This window comes from Salmo salar, chromosome ssa10, assembly GCF_905237065.1.
Source record: "Salmo salar chromosome ssa10, Ssal_v3.1, whole genome shotgun sequence".
NCBI classification, from domain to species: Eukaryota; Metazoa; Chordata; class Actinopteri; order Salmoniformes; family Salmonidae; genus Salmo; species Salmo salar.
Genome location: NC_059451.1, coordinates 113,565,656 through 113,581,082, shown reverse-complemented (window position 1 = coordinate 113,581,082; position 15,427 = coordinate 113,565,656). Strand labels below are relative to the sequence as shown.

General features: G+C 42.9%; 1 protein-coding gene across 2 annotated transcripts in view; it reads left to right on the top strand.

Annotated features, from left to right (window-relative positions):
- Positions 1 to 15,209, top strand: part of lrriq1 (leucine-rich repeats and IQ motif containing 1) — a 50,701-nt gene extending 35,492 nt beyond the window's left edge. For both annotated transcript variants that reach the window (XM_045688450.1, XM_014125699.2), the window contains 4 exons: positions 5,480 to 5,681; positions 6,432 to 6,492; positions 7,126 to 7,246; positions 13,317 to 15,209. In XM_045688450.1, coding sequence (XP_045544406.1) covers positions 5,480 to 5,681; positions 6,432 to 6,492; positions 7,126 to 7,246; positions 13,317 to 13,450 — 518 coding nt within the window. In that variant the 3' untranslated portion in view covers positions 13,451 to 15,209. The remainder of the gene's footprint in view (positions 1 to 5,479; positions 5,682 to 6,431; positions 6,493 to 7,125; positions 7,247 to 13,316) is intronic.
- The last annotated feature ends 218 nt before the right edge of the window (positions 15,210 to 15,427 follow it).

Genomic DNA, 15,427 nt, shown 5'->3' with positions numbered 1-15,427 from the left:
TAAGTAAATTAGGAATGGAAAGCTGGAATCCTCCTCTTTTTAACAAAGGCCATTAAAACTGTTGTTTTTCCCGCAATTACAAGAATTGTTGTGCATTGACTGCTTGTCAGAATGCATTTCTCTATGACACTCCAAACATGAATGTTGTGCACTGACTGCTTGTCAGAATGCATGTCTCTATGAGGCGGCAGGTAGCCTAGTGGTTAGAGCGTTGGACTAATAACCGGAAGGTTGCTAGATTGAATCCCTGAGCTGACAAGGTAAAAATCTGTTGTTCTGCCCCTGAACAAGGCAGTTAGCCCACTGTTCCTAGGCCGTCATTGTAAATAAAAATGTGTTCTTAACTGACTTTCTTAGTTAAATAAAGGTGAACATTTTTAAAAAAATTAAATTACACTCCTTACATGAATGTTATGCTTTGACTGCTTGTCAGAATGCACGTCCCTATGGCACTCCTAACATGAGTGCCGTAGGGAATATTTCTCTCACATAGGCTAGAACACACAATAAGCCGACTAGGTAAATAGATAAACTATTCTACTATGGGGTAGTCATATGTTTATATTCATTACTAGTTTTGTTTGCAGAGGAAACGTAAATGTGGACTGTTCTAGCATCTTCAAAGTGCTCCGTGGCAGAGGCGCTTTTTCCTGTTCCATATTTTTTTGCCGTAGCGGCAATTATTTTACCGTGGCACAGCGCAACATATAAATGACTGCAGCGGAAACACGGGTGTAGTGAATAGCGTGCCATTTTGGATGCACCCCAAGTCATTGACCCTGTACTTTATCAGCTGATGTGTTGCGCTCTGCTCTGCAAGGTAGAGCCTGTTTGATGAATGATCAGGACCAGGGAGGAGGAAAGATACTGGGAACGATAGTGGAAATGTGGTTGCAATGCAATAGGAAGTCAGGGTTTGGACCGGCTGGAGGTGTGGGTTATAGCTGCCTGTTGGCTTGGTGCTTATCCAAAGTTCTGACACGCTTGACAGGGAATTTAGCTTCTGAATTTAGCATCTGGGTGAAGGAATCATGAAATAATTCACCTGCACTTCAAACTATACAGAAATGATGAGATAACAATGTCATATTTAACGTTACTTCAACCATGTCTAATGGTTTAGTAACTTGTTTATTGGGTGTGTACCTGACTATTACCTCAGTGATTGAAGTCCCCACATCAAGCTCTCATAATGAACAATTAGATGGAAGTAACCTATTAGTTTGAACTTGTATCTCTCTTTGTTTTCTTTATAGATTTGATACGGTTGCATATGGATAAATAACACAGGCTTAAGTGATAAGGATTGTTGTTTTAGTTTCACAAATCACAATAATATCATTCTGAATATATAAACAACACAATTGAACAAACGAAACAAGCGAACGGCTCCTACATGCTTGACTTACCCAGAATCCTTCTGAACGGCTATGAACTAACAACATGGACGATGGAAAAAAATACTGTTATTACATGTAGGGATATAACATCCTACATTTTCACTTTATGGGAATTGGTAATCAAATTTGGGTTTAAATGTTAAATCCAAAATAGTATCATATTGGGAAAACATGAAAAATATCACGCCTAAAATACTATATTTGCAAAGTTATACTGGAAATAGTGCAAGCATGTAGCTAGTGTGTGAATTAGAGCAGGCCAGGAGCCAGCTCAGCCATCTCACCTTCCTTAATAAAGACTGTTATTATCATAGTGTGTGTGTGTGTGTGTGTGTGTGTGTGTGTGTGTGTGTGTGTGTGTGTGTGTGTGTGTGTGTGTGTGTGTGTGTGTGTGTGTGTGTGTGTGTGTGTGTGTGTGTGTGTGTGTGTGTGTGTGTGTGTCTGTGGCCTGCGCCGCCTGCCTGTTGACCGCTGGGTGACCGTGTGTGGTTTGCTCTCTTGAGGTGAAGGCTTGACCCCTGGGTGAAGGAAAGTAGGAGACAGGCCCTATGATAAAAGCTGACCTCCTCCTCCTCTCCTCCTCCACTCCTGCTTTAAGTCTGGCGCTGGAACTCACAACGGCATATCCCCATAGGGTCATCTCCACGACAGGGCAGGGCAGGAGGCAGCGCTAGAGAGAGAGAGAGGGAGAGAGAGGGAAGGAGAGAGAGAGAGAGAGAGAGAGAGAGAGGGGGAAGGGAGGGAGGGAGAGAAGCTCATATTGGCTTTTGGTGAAATCTATGAAGATCCCATGAGGCTAGTTTAACCAACAAGATCTCATGGGTTTACCAATTTGACTAAAGATTCTGACGTTTAGCCATGTTTCTCCAAACGTCAAATTTCGAAGTTGCTTTAAATGTCAAATTTCGAAGGGTTTTTGACACACTGGGTTGCTCCTTCTGCTCAGTATCGTTCCATTTATCCAAATGTCAAATCTTGGTATGTTTTTAAGTTAAGGGCTAAGGTTTGGGATAGGTGAAAAAAAAAGAAGGATTGAACTGGGCTTGAACACGTGACCTTCGGATCCAGAGCCATGGGATTACAGTCATCCACCACCCGCGTCCACAACTTGTTCTGAATTACTCTAAAGTGCCTACGACGTGCCTCTCCTTTACGACTTGGTAGCTGCAGGACGTGACCCTGACCACACCCACCTCCCCATCCAGACTGTCCCAGGCCCCCCTTGAATGAGCATATTCTCTCTCAGATATCATTTAAGACAGGGCTCCCCCTGCCTCCCTTTTGCCCCCCCTCGCCTCGATAGAGAGAGATTGGATAATGTGCTTAAAAGCCCCACTTAACAGGCATGACTCCTCCTGTCCTGGAGCAGGGGAACAGGACAGGGTGTGAGGGTGGGTTGAGGGGGATAGTCGAAGGAGGGTTATGTCTGGATCAGGACAGGGAACTGCATGGGCCTGGGGGTGAGGGGAAGGTGGAAGGAGTACTAGTACAGTGCATTCAGAAAGTATTCAGACCCCTTCACTTTTTCCACATTTTGTTCCGTTACGCCTTATTCTAAAATGTATAATATAATTGTTTTCCCTCATCAATCTACACAGCAAATGTATTAAATTAAAAACAGAAATACCTTATTTGCATAAGTATTCAGACCCTTTGTTATGAGACTCGATATTGAGCTCAGGGGCATCCTGTTTCCATTGATCATCCTTGATATGTTTCTACAAATTGATTGGAGTCCACTTTATGGTAAATTCAATTGATTAGACATGGTTTGTAAAGGCACACATCTGTCTTGCCTAGTTAAATAAAGGTTAAATAAAATAAAATAAAAGTCTATATAAGGTCCCACAGTGCATGTCAGTGCAAAAACCAAGCCATGAGGTCGAAGGAATTGTCCGTAGAGGTAGGATTGTGTCGAGGCACGGATCTGGGGAAGGGTACCAAATAATTTCTGCAGCATTGAAGGTCCCCAAGTACACAGTGGCCTCCATCATTCTTAAATGGAAGAAGTTTGGCTGGCCGCCCGGCCAAACTGAACAATCATGGGAGAAGGGCCTTGGTCAGGGAGGTGACCAAGAACCCGATGGTCTAGAGCTCTAGAGTTTCTCTGTGGAGATGGGAGAACTTTCTGGAAGGACAACCATCTCTGCAGCACTCACCGATCAGGCCTTTATGGTAGAGTGGCCAGACGGAAGCCACTCTTCAGTAAAAGGCACATGCCAGTCTGCTTGGAGTTTGCCAAAAGGCACCTAAAGACTCTCAGACCATGAGAAACAAGATTCTCTGGTCTGATGAATCCAAGATTTAACTTTTTGGCCTGAATGCCAAGTGTCATGTCTGGAGGAAACCTGGTACCATCCCTACGGTGAAGCATGGTGGTGGCAGCATCATGCTGTGGGGATGTTTTTCAGCGGCAGGGACTGGGAGACTAGTCAGGATCGAGGGAAATATAAACAGAGCAAAGTACACAGAGATCCTTGATGAAAACCTTCCAACAGGACAATGACCCTAAGCACACAGCCAAGACAATGCAGGAGTGGGTTCGGAACAAGTCTCTGAATGTCCTTTAATGGCCCAACCAGAGGCCGGACTTGAACCTGAATTAACATCTCTGGAGAGACCTGTAAATAGCTTTGCAGCAACGCTCCCCATTCAACCTGACAGAGCTTGAGAGGATCTACAGAGAAGAATGGGAGAAACTCCCCAAATACAGGTGTGCCAAGCTTGTAGCATCATACCCAAGAATACTCGAGGCTGTAATCGCTGCCAAAGATGCTTCAACAGTGTACTGAGTAAAGGATCTGAATACTTATGTAAATGTAATATTCCATTTTTTTTATTTGTTTTTATAAATTTGCAAAATGCCAACCTGTTTTTGCTTTGTCATTATGGGGTAGTGTGTGTAGATTGATGAGGATTTTTTTTTTTTTAAATACATTTTAGAATAAGGCTGTAACGTAACAAAATGTGGAAAAAGTCAAGGGGTCTGAATACTTTCCGAAGGTACTGTTTACAGTAGGACAATGCAGTATTAAAAAGTATGTAAAACATACATTAGTACTGTGTATTTTTTTATGTTCTACTAAAACATGCCACTTCTACTTTCTGCTCCAGGAAGTGTGAAACACCATCTCCTGGCCTTACTGCCTCGGGGGAGCTTCCATCACTTGACGTTTTTAGTGGGTTCTTAATTAACCCTTGATGACTGCCAGCTATGAAACCTTTTCTCCTTTTTTACTGCTGGGCGAAAGCATGAAAATGAGTTAAATAAATGCGTCATTAGTTCCAGCACCGGGCTGTCAAAATTCCTTATCAATTCACGGCCATCTTAGGCAGCATTACTGTCGGCAGTATGTTGGCGGGCCGTGAACGGGGATCAAATGTTTACTTTGAATTACGGCCTTTATTATGGGATTTTCAGAGTTGTTCGTAAATCATTGAATGCTTTCTCTATTTGATACGTTGCTCAAATTAATTACATTTTACAAGAACACACAACCACACACACACACAACCACACACACACACACACACACACACATACACATACACATACACACACACCATCAAAGGACCCCCAACCTCTCCTGGCTGTTGCGTCATTCAGCAACTCTGAGTGTATTATAGTAATGCCCCCAGAGCCCTCCAAACAAATGGCTACCTTAAGCCCCAACATAAACGCTGTGAGCTTTAGCTAAGCACTGATCTGTCTCATACAGCTCGGGAGGAAAACCTAGCCTAGCGCTCGACTTGTCAATCTTTGTCACAGTCCAGGCTCCCTCTGTTTATTTATCCTTGGCCCTGTTCCAAATTGCACCCTATTCCCTATGTAGTGTATTGCCTGTAGGGCTCTGGTCAAAAGTAGTGCACTATATAGGGAATATGGTGTTGGTGTGCATGTGTTAACACAACCGCTCTCTCTCTCCTATATAAATTATGCCTCACATCATTTGTAAAGATGTCTCTGCACCTGGTTAACGTTGTAGCAGCAGGACTGTGTAGGGAAGCAGCTCTGTGATTTTCTTGTAACTGTTGTCACCAGGGATGTTTTACGGAAATATATTTTCTGTCAAGTGCAGCTCACCAGGCAGAACTAGCCCTGGAGGGAACAGGCAGATTGGACCAAATGCGGTTAAACCAGCAAGCACCAGGGAGGGTGGACCAAATGCTGTTGAACCAGTACGCAACAGAGAGAGTGGACCAAACACTGGTGAACCAGGAACGCACTTACCAGTGGCTCCACACCCAGCCTGTGCACTCTGACAGCAGACGTCCTGAGAGGTGAGGTTCTCTAGACCTGATATGCACCAGTACATGATATTGTATGTCTGCAACTCATGTTCAACATACAGAAGAATAACAATGATGGACAGTAGATTAGATTACATTATTGTAAATATATATATATATATGTATGTATGCAGGTGATGGGGATGAAAGGGATATTACATGTTTATTACATAAAAAATGAACAGAAGTGGCAGAAAGTATTGGCCCATTATAAAGGCTAATGTTCTAGAATCGAATTGTTTTAGAACATTATGTCCCAAGAACATTTAAAACAATTAAATGACTTCTTTATGCAGAAATTATAATTTTGGAAATATATTTAAATACAAAACAAGAATACAGACCATTTTTATTTCGTTTTTAATATCTAGCATTTTCGGGGGGAAAAAACTGGTAGAAGCGGTAACAAATGCAATGGATGTGTACAGTAGTATGATTTGATATGTTTTCTTATTTTTCTTACAATTTTTATCCATCCTGTTTTAGCATATAAAAAATGCTTGGAAAGATCAGAGGTTGGACCTAAGCAAGTGTTTAAATACTTCCCTACACATATAGAATATTGGGCTATAACATATGAAATAAGACATTGGGATTATGATAGCAGTTAAATGGAAGCCAGTAATGCCACTGATCTGATGTTTATGCTGTGATAGATCTGAGGTGTTGGAGTGAAACCACCACACTATTGGAGAGCGACCACTAATAGCAGAGTTCTGAAACCTTTCTGTCTGTCTCCAGTGATGGTTTCCTCCCAGAGATTGACCCAGACGTACTGAAAGGAGGCAGAGTGCAGCTCGTGGTGAGCTATTTATTTTGACTCGCTGTTACATTCCACCTACGACTGATTCACAGTAATTGCCTCTCATTCTGTCTGTATCTTGGTTGCGGAGAAAGTCCATGGAAGCATGCATTGTTTACATTTCAAGTGCATATTTAAGTTTCACTCCATAGTTGGTTTCCCACTCCGCCTAGAGTTTAAGATGTTTCTTTTTCAAAAGGCTTATTTCCAGTGTAACGACACTTTGAATTTGATCAACTCACGGCAATTTTTCCTTTGATTTGTAGAAGTACTAGTGTCAGTGCAGTGTGGGTTATGGAGAACAGAGGATGATATTGATGCTCGTCGCAGGTCTCCCTGTGCAGTTTGAATTAACCACCCCCTTTCCCTTTCCTCAGCTACACACTGCCTTTCTGCTTTGAGCACATGAGCGCGTAGTTAGCTGTTGAATATTTTCAAAATGTTGGGGCCAGTTGCGTGAGAAAAGTCATGTTTGACCTTATTTGAACAGTGTGTGTGTGTGTGTGTGTGTGTGTGTGTGTGTGTGTGTGTGTGTGTGTGTGTGTGTGTGTGTGTGTGTGTGTGTGTGTGTGTGTGTGTGTGTGTGTGTGTGTGTGTGTGTGTGTGTGTGTGTGTGTGTGTGTGTGTGTGTAGGCTGTAGCAGGGTACAGAGAAGGTCCAGACCAGGCCCCGATGTCGCGGGCCAGCGGAACGTCAACCTCCCCGCCTCACAAAGAACACAATCAAGCTCGGAGAAACTTTATGGGGCAACTAAGTGAGTTTTACATTTTTACTTCATGCTCACTATCTAGCAGAGTTGGGTCAATTCCATTTTAATTCAGGAAGTAAACTGAACTTTCAATTCACATTTTCCTTAATGCATATTAATGAGCAATATTTGGAGATGGAATTTCTGTTTATTTCCTGAATTGAATGAGTTTAAATGTTATTAACCTCAACCAAGCTACTATTTAGCCCACCTATTACCTTCCCAAATGCCTTGTCTTGTTTTACCTGTTGCTGGATATACGCACCACAAAACATTTAGTTCAACATACACGTTTTGTGTGTGTTTACCACTATTTCATACATAATTAAATGTGTCAATTTGTTAATATATTCCAAAGATTTCATAATTGGAATATTTGTCCTTTGCAAGCAAATCAAACATTTTCCTATCCAATGCTTATTCCATGATTTGGTTTTTAGGTTTAAGTTAGCAGGAATATTTTTTCGGCCCTCCATTGAAATGTCACTAAAGACAGAAAATTCTCTGTCACTTAAAGTCACTGAAAAGTAAGAGTGAAAAACCTGAGAGAATTGAATCGCTGAGGTCAAGTACTAGCCGAGATGTGTGTCTGTGAGAGGCAGTATGATATCAGGCACATGTGAGCATTGGACCAATCTAGAAAGACACAAGTCTTGTATAATGAAAAGCACTTTTTCAATGATCTAACTGTAATCACTCTAGCTTTAGGATGAGATGAGCTGCCTGGCCAGCACACGTTCCAAACAGACTACTGTCATAAATCTGATGAATAGTAGGTTATGATAATATGACGTGTGTGTGTGTGTGTTATTTCTGTCTGTGTGTGTGCAATGTGCGTGTGTGTGTGTGTGTGTGTGTGTGTGTGTGTGTGTGTGTGTGTGTGTGTGTGTGTGTGTGTGTGTGTGTGTGTGTGTGTGTGTGTGTGTGTGTGTGTGTGTGTGTGTGTGTGTGTGTGTGTATGCTGCTGTTGCGTTGTGTGTGTGTGTATGTGTGTGTGCGTGGCAGAGCGGGGATAACGGGTCCGGCTTAGTGCCCCGGGTCGATCGGGAGCTTGGAGCGGGGTCGGGAAGGGGACAGAGCGCTGCTCCTCGACAAGAAACAGGCAAAAAAGTCATTTTCAGAGAAGAATGACTGGCCCTTCTGTCAGACAGCCTTCCGCTCAGGAGTTTGAGTGACAAAGATGCTTCTGACAGACACAGCCAGGAAACAAACCGATGACCAGATTAAACAAGACAAATACTGTTCCTTCCTAACGAAGCTAAATTACATTCCGCTGATGATTACTAAATGATATCCACGAGGGCAGTGACTGGCTGCGTGATAAAGGCACGTTTGTTGTAGGACTTAGAGCAGGGTGAGGAGGTAAGAGAAAGACTTTCTGTGCAGCTCTGTGATCAAACAACACTTAGTAAATTGAAATATGTATGTATGTGTAAGACTGGTGACTTTTTCAAAAGCCAATTTGATATTTCATAAACTGGGAAACTGCATTTAATTAGCCAAAAATCTAAAAGTTATTTCATGGATAAATGGTGCAGCTCTTAGCTGGCAACTCTGCGAAGAAAAGCAGTAGTGCCATAGACTGGAAGCTCTCTTTTGAAAATGTGTATAAGCAGGGAGAATCCATGCCAGTTTAAAGCAGCAAAAATATGTTATTTATCAGAAAACAAAATTGTAATATTTAATTTGCCTCTGTAGGAGTATAGAGACTATATCAAAGTCCAGCTTTAAAGTCAGGGGTTCACTTAGCTTGCCATGGCAGTAAAGACCATGTAAAAACTCTATAACCTATTGCAATGTGATACCCACCGCTTGCTGGGGCGGAGCCATGAAGTGTGTTTTCAGCCCCACTAAATATTTTCATTACTTGTGCAGAGGAAACCACTTAAGTTACCTATCTACTGCTTCAATGTTGTTCCCATTCAAAGCTAATGGGAGTAAACCGACTGAAAGCGATTTGTTTGGTCACAGCGGTTGAGGGAATGTGCGACCGTTTATTTATTTACCTACTTTTTAATAGCATGACCGTCGAAAATAGCAACTAAATTACCAACATGTGTGTTAATAAAGACAAGATTTGTTTTGTCCTCTGTTTTTGATTCAAAACAAACAAATAAATAAATATTTTATTACCAACATTTCAACACACAAGTTCTGAATAGTTTCTCCAAATGAGCACAAAATGACCCCTGTGGCTGGCTGAGTGTTTTCAATAAAATGTTGAATGATCAAACCATTCAGATGGAAATAAGCTGTGGCCACAGATACTCAATATTATATTTAGTATGGTTTAATGATAAAAAGGAAGTCTTAAAACATTTACATTTTAGTAATTCAGCTCTTATCCAAAGCGACTTACTGGAGAAATGAGGGTTAAGTGCCTTGCTCAAGGGCATATTGACAGATTTTTTCACCTAGTCGGCTCTGGGATTTGAACCAGCGATATATCGGTTACTGTTCCAATGCTCTTATCCGCTCGGATACCTTCAAAAAAGTATTTGACTGACAATAAATGTGTAGAGATAAAATTGTGTGTGAGGGAGTTATATTTTCCCTACATTGAATCATAAAAAAATAGACATACAGATTATGATACACTATATGGGACACCAGCCGTGCAGATATTGGGAGCTGGCACACCTGTAATGTGTGCTTTGCTCCAGCCCCCCACCACCTCCTCGTGATCCTCCCCACTGCTGAGCTCCCTGTGTGGGGCTCGTCTGGCTCACTGTGGCCGGTACACGTGGAACACATCATGCCCACAGACACGCTCCCTTTGTTCCTGTGTTTGGAGAGCTTAGTTTTGATCCCCAGGTGAAATGGAACAGCCTCCCCTATAGCTGACTGTTAACAGAGTTTAGTACATACACTTTGCATGAGGAGCTGTCCATGCATTTCAGTGTGGTAGCCTAGGCTATACAAAGTAGTTGCTATATGTACACTATATATACAAAGGTATGTGGACACTCCATCAAATCAGTGGATTCGGCTATTTCAGCCACACCTGTTGCAGACAGCTGTATAAAATCCAGCACACAGCCATGCAATCTCCATAGACAAACACTGGCAGTAGAATGGCCTTACTGAAGAGCTCAGTTACTTTATTGTGGCACCGTCATAGGCTGTCTGTTCGTAAAATTTCTGCCCTGCTAGAGCTGCCCTGGTCAACTGTAATTGATGTTATTGTGAAGTGGAAATGTCTAGGAGCAACAACGGCTCAGCCGTGAAGTGGTAGGTCACACAAGCTCGGCTTGAGTGGTGTAAAGCTCGCCATCATTAGACTCCTGAGCAGTGGATGAATCACACCTCACCATCTGGCAGTCCGACGGATGAATCTGACAGATGCCAGGAGAACGCTACCTGCCCGAATGCATAGTGCCAACTGTAAAGTTTGGTGGAGGAGTAATAATGGTCTGGGGCTGTTTCATGGTTCGGGCTAGGCCTCTTAGTTCCAGTGAAGGGAAATATTATTATAATATTTTATTTTTGTACTTTTTACCGCTTTTTCTCCCCAATTTCGTGATATCCAATTGGTAGTTCCAGTCTTGACCCATCGCTGCAACTCCCGTACGGACTCGGGAGAGGCGAAGGTCGAGAGCCATCCGTCCCCCGAAACACAATCCTGCCGAGCCGCACTGCCTCTTGACACAGTGCTCGCTTAACCCGGAAGCCAGCCGCACCAATGTGTCAGAGGAAACACCATACAACTGGCAACCAAAGTCAGTGTGCATGCCCACCACAAGGAGTTGCTAGAGCGTGATGGGACATGGACATCCCGGCCGCCCAAACCCTCCCCTAACCCGGACAATGCTGGGCCAATTGTGCCACCTCATGGGTCTCCCGGTCGCGGCCGGCTGCGACACAGGCTGGGATCGAACCCAGGTCTGTAGTGAGACTTCTATCACTGCGATGCAGAGCCTTAGACCGCTGCGCCACTCGGGAAGCAGAAGGGAAGTCTTAACGCTACAGCATACAATGACATTCTAGACGATTCTGTGCTTCCAACTTTGTGGCAACAGTTTGGGGAAGGCCCTTTCCTGTTTCAGCATGACAATGCCCCGTGCACAAAGCGAGGTCCATACAGAAATGGTTTGTCGCGGGCCTCCCAAATGGCGCAGCGCTCTAAGGCACTGCATTGCGGTGCTTGAGCCGTCACTACAGGCCTGGGTTCGATCCCATGCTGTGTCACAGCCGGCCGTGACCGGGAGTCCCATAGGGCTGCGCACAGTTGGCCCAGCGTTGTCCGGGATAGGGGAGGGTTTGGCTTTACTTGGCTCATTACGCTCTAGCAATTTCTTGTGGCCGGGTGCCTGCAGGCTGACTTCGGTCGTCAGTTAAATGGTGTTTCCTCCAACACATTGGTGCGGGGGTTAAGCGGGCGGGTGTTAAGAAGTGTGGTTTGGCTGGTCATGTTTCGGAGGACGCATGACTCGACATTTGCCTTTCCCGAACCTGTTGGGGAGTTGCAGCGATGAGACAAGATTGTAATTGGATTCTACGAAATTGGTGAGAAAAAGGGGGTAAAAAGAATAAATAAAATGTTTGTCGAGATTGGTGTGGAAGAACTTGACTGGCCTCCACAGAGCCCTGATCTCAACTCCATCGAACACCTTTGGGATGAATTGGAATGCCAAATGCGAACCAGGCCTAATCACCCAACATCAGTGCCCTACCTCAATATTGCTCTTGTGGATGAATGGAAGTCCCCACAACAATGTTACAACATCTAGTGGAAAGCCTTCCCAGAAGAGTGGAGGCTGTTATAGCAGCAAAGGGGGGACCAACTCCATATTAATGCCAATGATTTTGGAACAAGAAGGTGGTCTTTTGGTCATGTAGTGTAATATATTTAAGTGATAATGCCCAAGAAGCTGGTGTTTGGAGGATATATTGGCACAGGTGTTGTTTACCGTGCATATATATCCTTCAAACACCGGCTTCGAGGGAATTATCACTTTTATACAACAGGTTACCAACATATTCAAATAATGATTGACATTATTTTCATTAAACGTTATTTTTATTCATACTATTTCATCTTTCCACAAGATATATTCCCGACACAAATCTTGAGTTGCTACCCAAGCCGGCTGGTAGTTCGTTCTATCGGTTCCGTTGCCAGAGACGTGACCCAGTCATTCAGTCTTTTTGTTCTGTATCCAGTCGTTCGTTCTAAATGTTCCATTGCCATACTGGCAGCCAACGTTATTATCCCTTGCGTGCTAGCTGGCCAACTATGGCTAATTTACAGTCACGTCAAACAGTGCAGCCAGAATAACAATGAGGTAGCTGCATTTGCATTTGTTTAAGCTGTTTTACATCCATAACAATAAGCTAATGATGAGCGACTTCACCTGGCATAGAAGTGTGCTCTCTCGTCAGGATACTGTTGTTCAAGAGCTAGCCAACAATGCAGCTAACACATACACTTCGAACTGAAGCTGGAAAGACTTCAAACTAGCTGCACTTCATTTCATTTCACCTGTTTTCTATTGATAGTTATTTGTATATATCCATAAAAATGATGCTGATTAATGATTTCAACTGCCTGAGAAAAGCCTGTCAGTCTCATCCGACTACCGACACGTTCATTACTATTGGACATTTGGAGATTGAATTTGAATATTGAAACAATGTTGCAAATGTTGGAGATACAGACAGCAAGGTTTATACAAATTTCTGCTGTTGAAAACTAAATGTTAGTCTAAAAGAAATGTGAGATAATGTCTAGATGCTTTTTATAGTGGAGATCAAGTTTATAAAGTACCTGGCTGGGCTGATGAGACAGTGGATTGCTCAGTCAGATGGAACAGAGTAAATAGGCATTTTAACGTCATAGATTTAGCCGGTGGTAACTTGTGGAATAGACACCAGCTGGAATGCGGTTTTAACCAATCAGCATTCAGGATTAGACCCACCCGTTGTATAAAACTACAGTAAATGGTATGTTTCAATATATTTTTCTTCAGGCAAAGAGCATCAGGCCATAAATACTGAGAAATGTTGATATGTGATATGCTAATATATCATGCAGTTTTGTTCGATTTTTCTTTTGTGTCTTTCTCTTTTTCTGCAGACAAAGAAGCACCTTCTCCCCAAAGAGTGACCTCTGCCTCATCTAAAAAGGAGCGCATGTCTTTCCGGGATAACCCTGTCCAGATGAGTGGTGGCTGGGGAGGGGGCAAAAAAAGGGACAAACTGCACAAGTAACAAGACATTTGTTAATTACCAAGAAACTGGTTTAGCTTCATTCACTGTATGTCCAAAACAGTAAGCATGACAACCATTATTCTGTTCACAGTAACTTTTTGACAGTCCCATACAGTATATGCATTATGTTGACATTTAATTCTGAAACGTTTTACTTTCCTCCCCCCAAAAGTTTTGATTGTCATTAATCTCCTATGCTAAAATTCCTTGCAGCTGCCTTTTCGCTCTCAGATCGGGCTCGGCCTCCGTGGGTCTTCTGAAAATTAATTAAAAGCAATGGGAGAAGCCCAGCCCAAATATCTGCAGGCGTTTTCATGCTGGTCATTATGCATGGATATCGCTGCCTTAATGCGACCTCAGCCAACACCGGAACGCATGGAGCGAAGTCCCAAAACGCTCAACAAATCACACGCTTAATATGCAGACAATGGTTGGAAATAAGAAACAGAGCATTTCTATTCTAATTGTTAGGATGTTTGTATTTTGATTTCATTTAGATTTATTTTACAAGCTTTCCAGACTGGTCTCTGCTGCTGGGGTATAGTAGCCTTTGGTAAAAGAAAATATAGAATTTAGAATTGGCTCCCGTGTGGCTGAGTTGGTAGAGCATGGCACTTGCAACACCAGGGTTGTGGGTTTGATTCCCATGGAGGACCAGTATGAAAAGAAAGTATGAAAATGTATGAACTCACAACTGTAAGTCGCTCTGGATAAGAGCAGCTACTAAAATGTACATGTAGAAGGTGTCTTATCTTAGATGTTGCATATCTAAGAAAAATGTTGCTTTTTTAATGCTACTTGATTCTTGCTTAAGTTGATGAAGTGGCACTTTTACTCAGATGTTAATAATCAAGGTAAATACATTTGATATTGTAAAATAATGATTATATTCAAGTTTCTTTTTTGATTTTACTATCATATACACTGAGTGTTCAAAACATTAGTCACACCTGACATAGGTGAATCCAGGTGAAAGCTTTGATCCCTTATGGATGTCACTTGTTAAATCCACTTCAATCAGTGCATATGAAAGGGAGGAGTCAGGTTAAAGAAGGATTTTTAAGCCTTGAGACAATTGAGACATGGATGGTGCATGTGTGACATTCAGAGGCTGAATGGGCAAGACAAAAGATTTAAGTGCCTTTGAATGGGGAGGTATGGTAGTAGGTGCCATGCGCACCGGTTTGAGTGTGTCAAGAACTGCAACGATGCTGGAGGTTTTCACCCTCAACAGTATCCCGTGTGTATCATGAATGGTCCACCACCCAAAGGATATCCAGCCAACTTGACACAACTGTGGGAAGCATTGGAGTCAACATGGGCCTGCATCCCTGTGGAACGCTTTCGACACCATGTAGAGTCCATGCCCCCGACAAATGGGGAAGGTGTTCCTAATATTTCATACACTCAGTGTAAATACAGTACACAGTAGAGTCTGCCGATTTGAACTAAGTTTGGAGTTGCGGATATCCAGAGATGTTGCCAGACAGCGTGTCAGAGCAGCCGCAGCTTTAAGTAAAGCGCAAACATTGGTGTTACAATTGTGTTTTTTATTTTTTATTACCAGCTGCACACTACAATGGTTCTTGTTCTGTGTATTTGGATTTCAGATTCCATCCAACCACAAACACCGCCTTACCAAAGCGGCTAACCCTGGGGTTGAAGGTTCATCGCTTGTCTGTTGGCGGTAAATGTTCTGTTAATGAATGTGAAAACAAATAGATGGAGCTGCAGAGGAGAGTGGCTCCCTGGCAGGAAATGCTTGTCCCTCTATTTATTTTATCCTCCCTGCACTTTCATATTTCTCTCCCTGGTCTCTGGTGGTGTTTTGACTGTATTCAGCCCATCAGGAATGTAGTCTACAGACAGGACCAGTGCTGTATCATGACTAGTGCCAGTTGTGCTGGTGGTGGTCCTGCCCGGCCCATTAGGACTGTTATGGTTTGAAACCCAAGAGCACTGTTCTCCTTCAGGGGG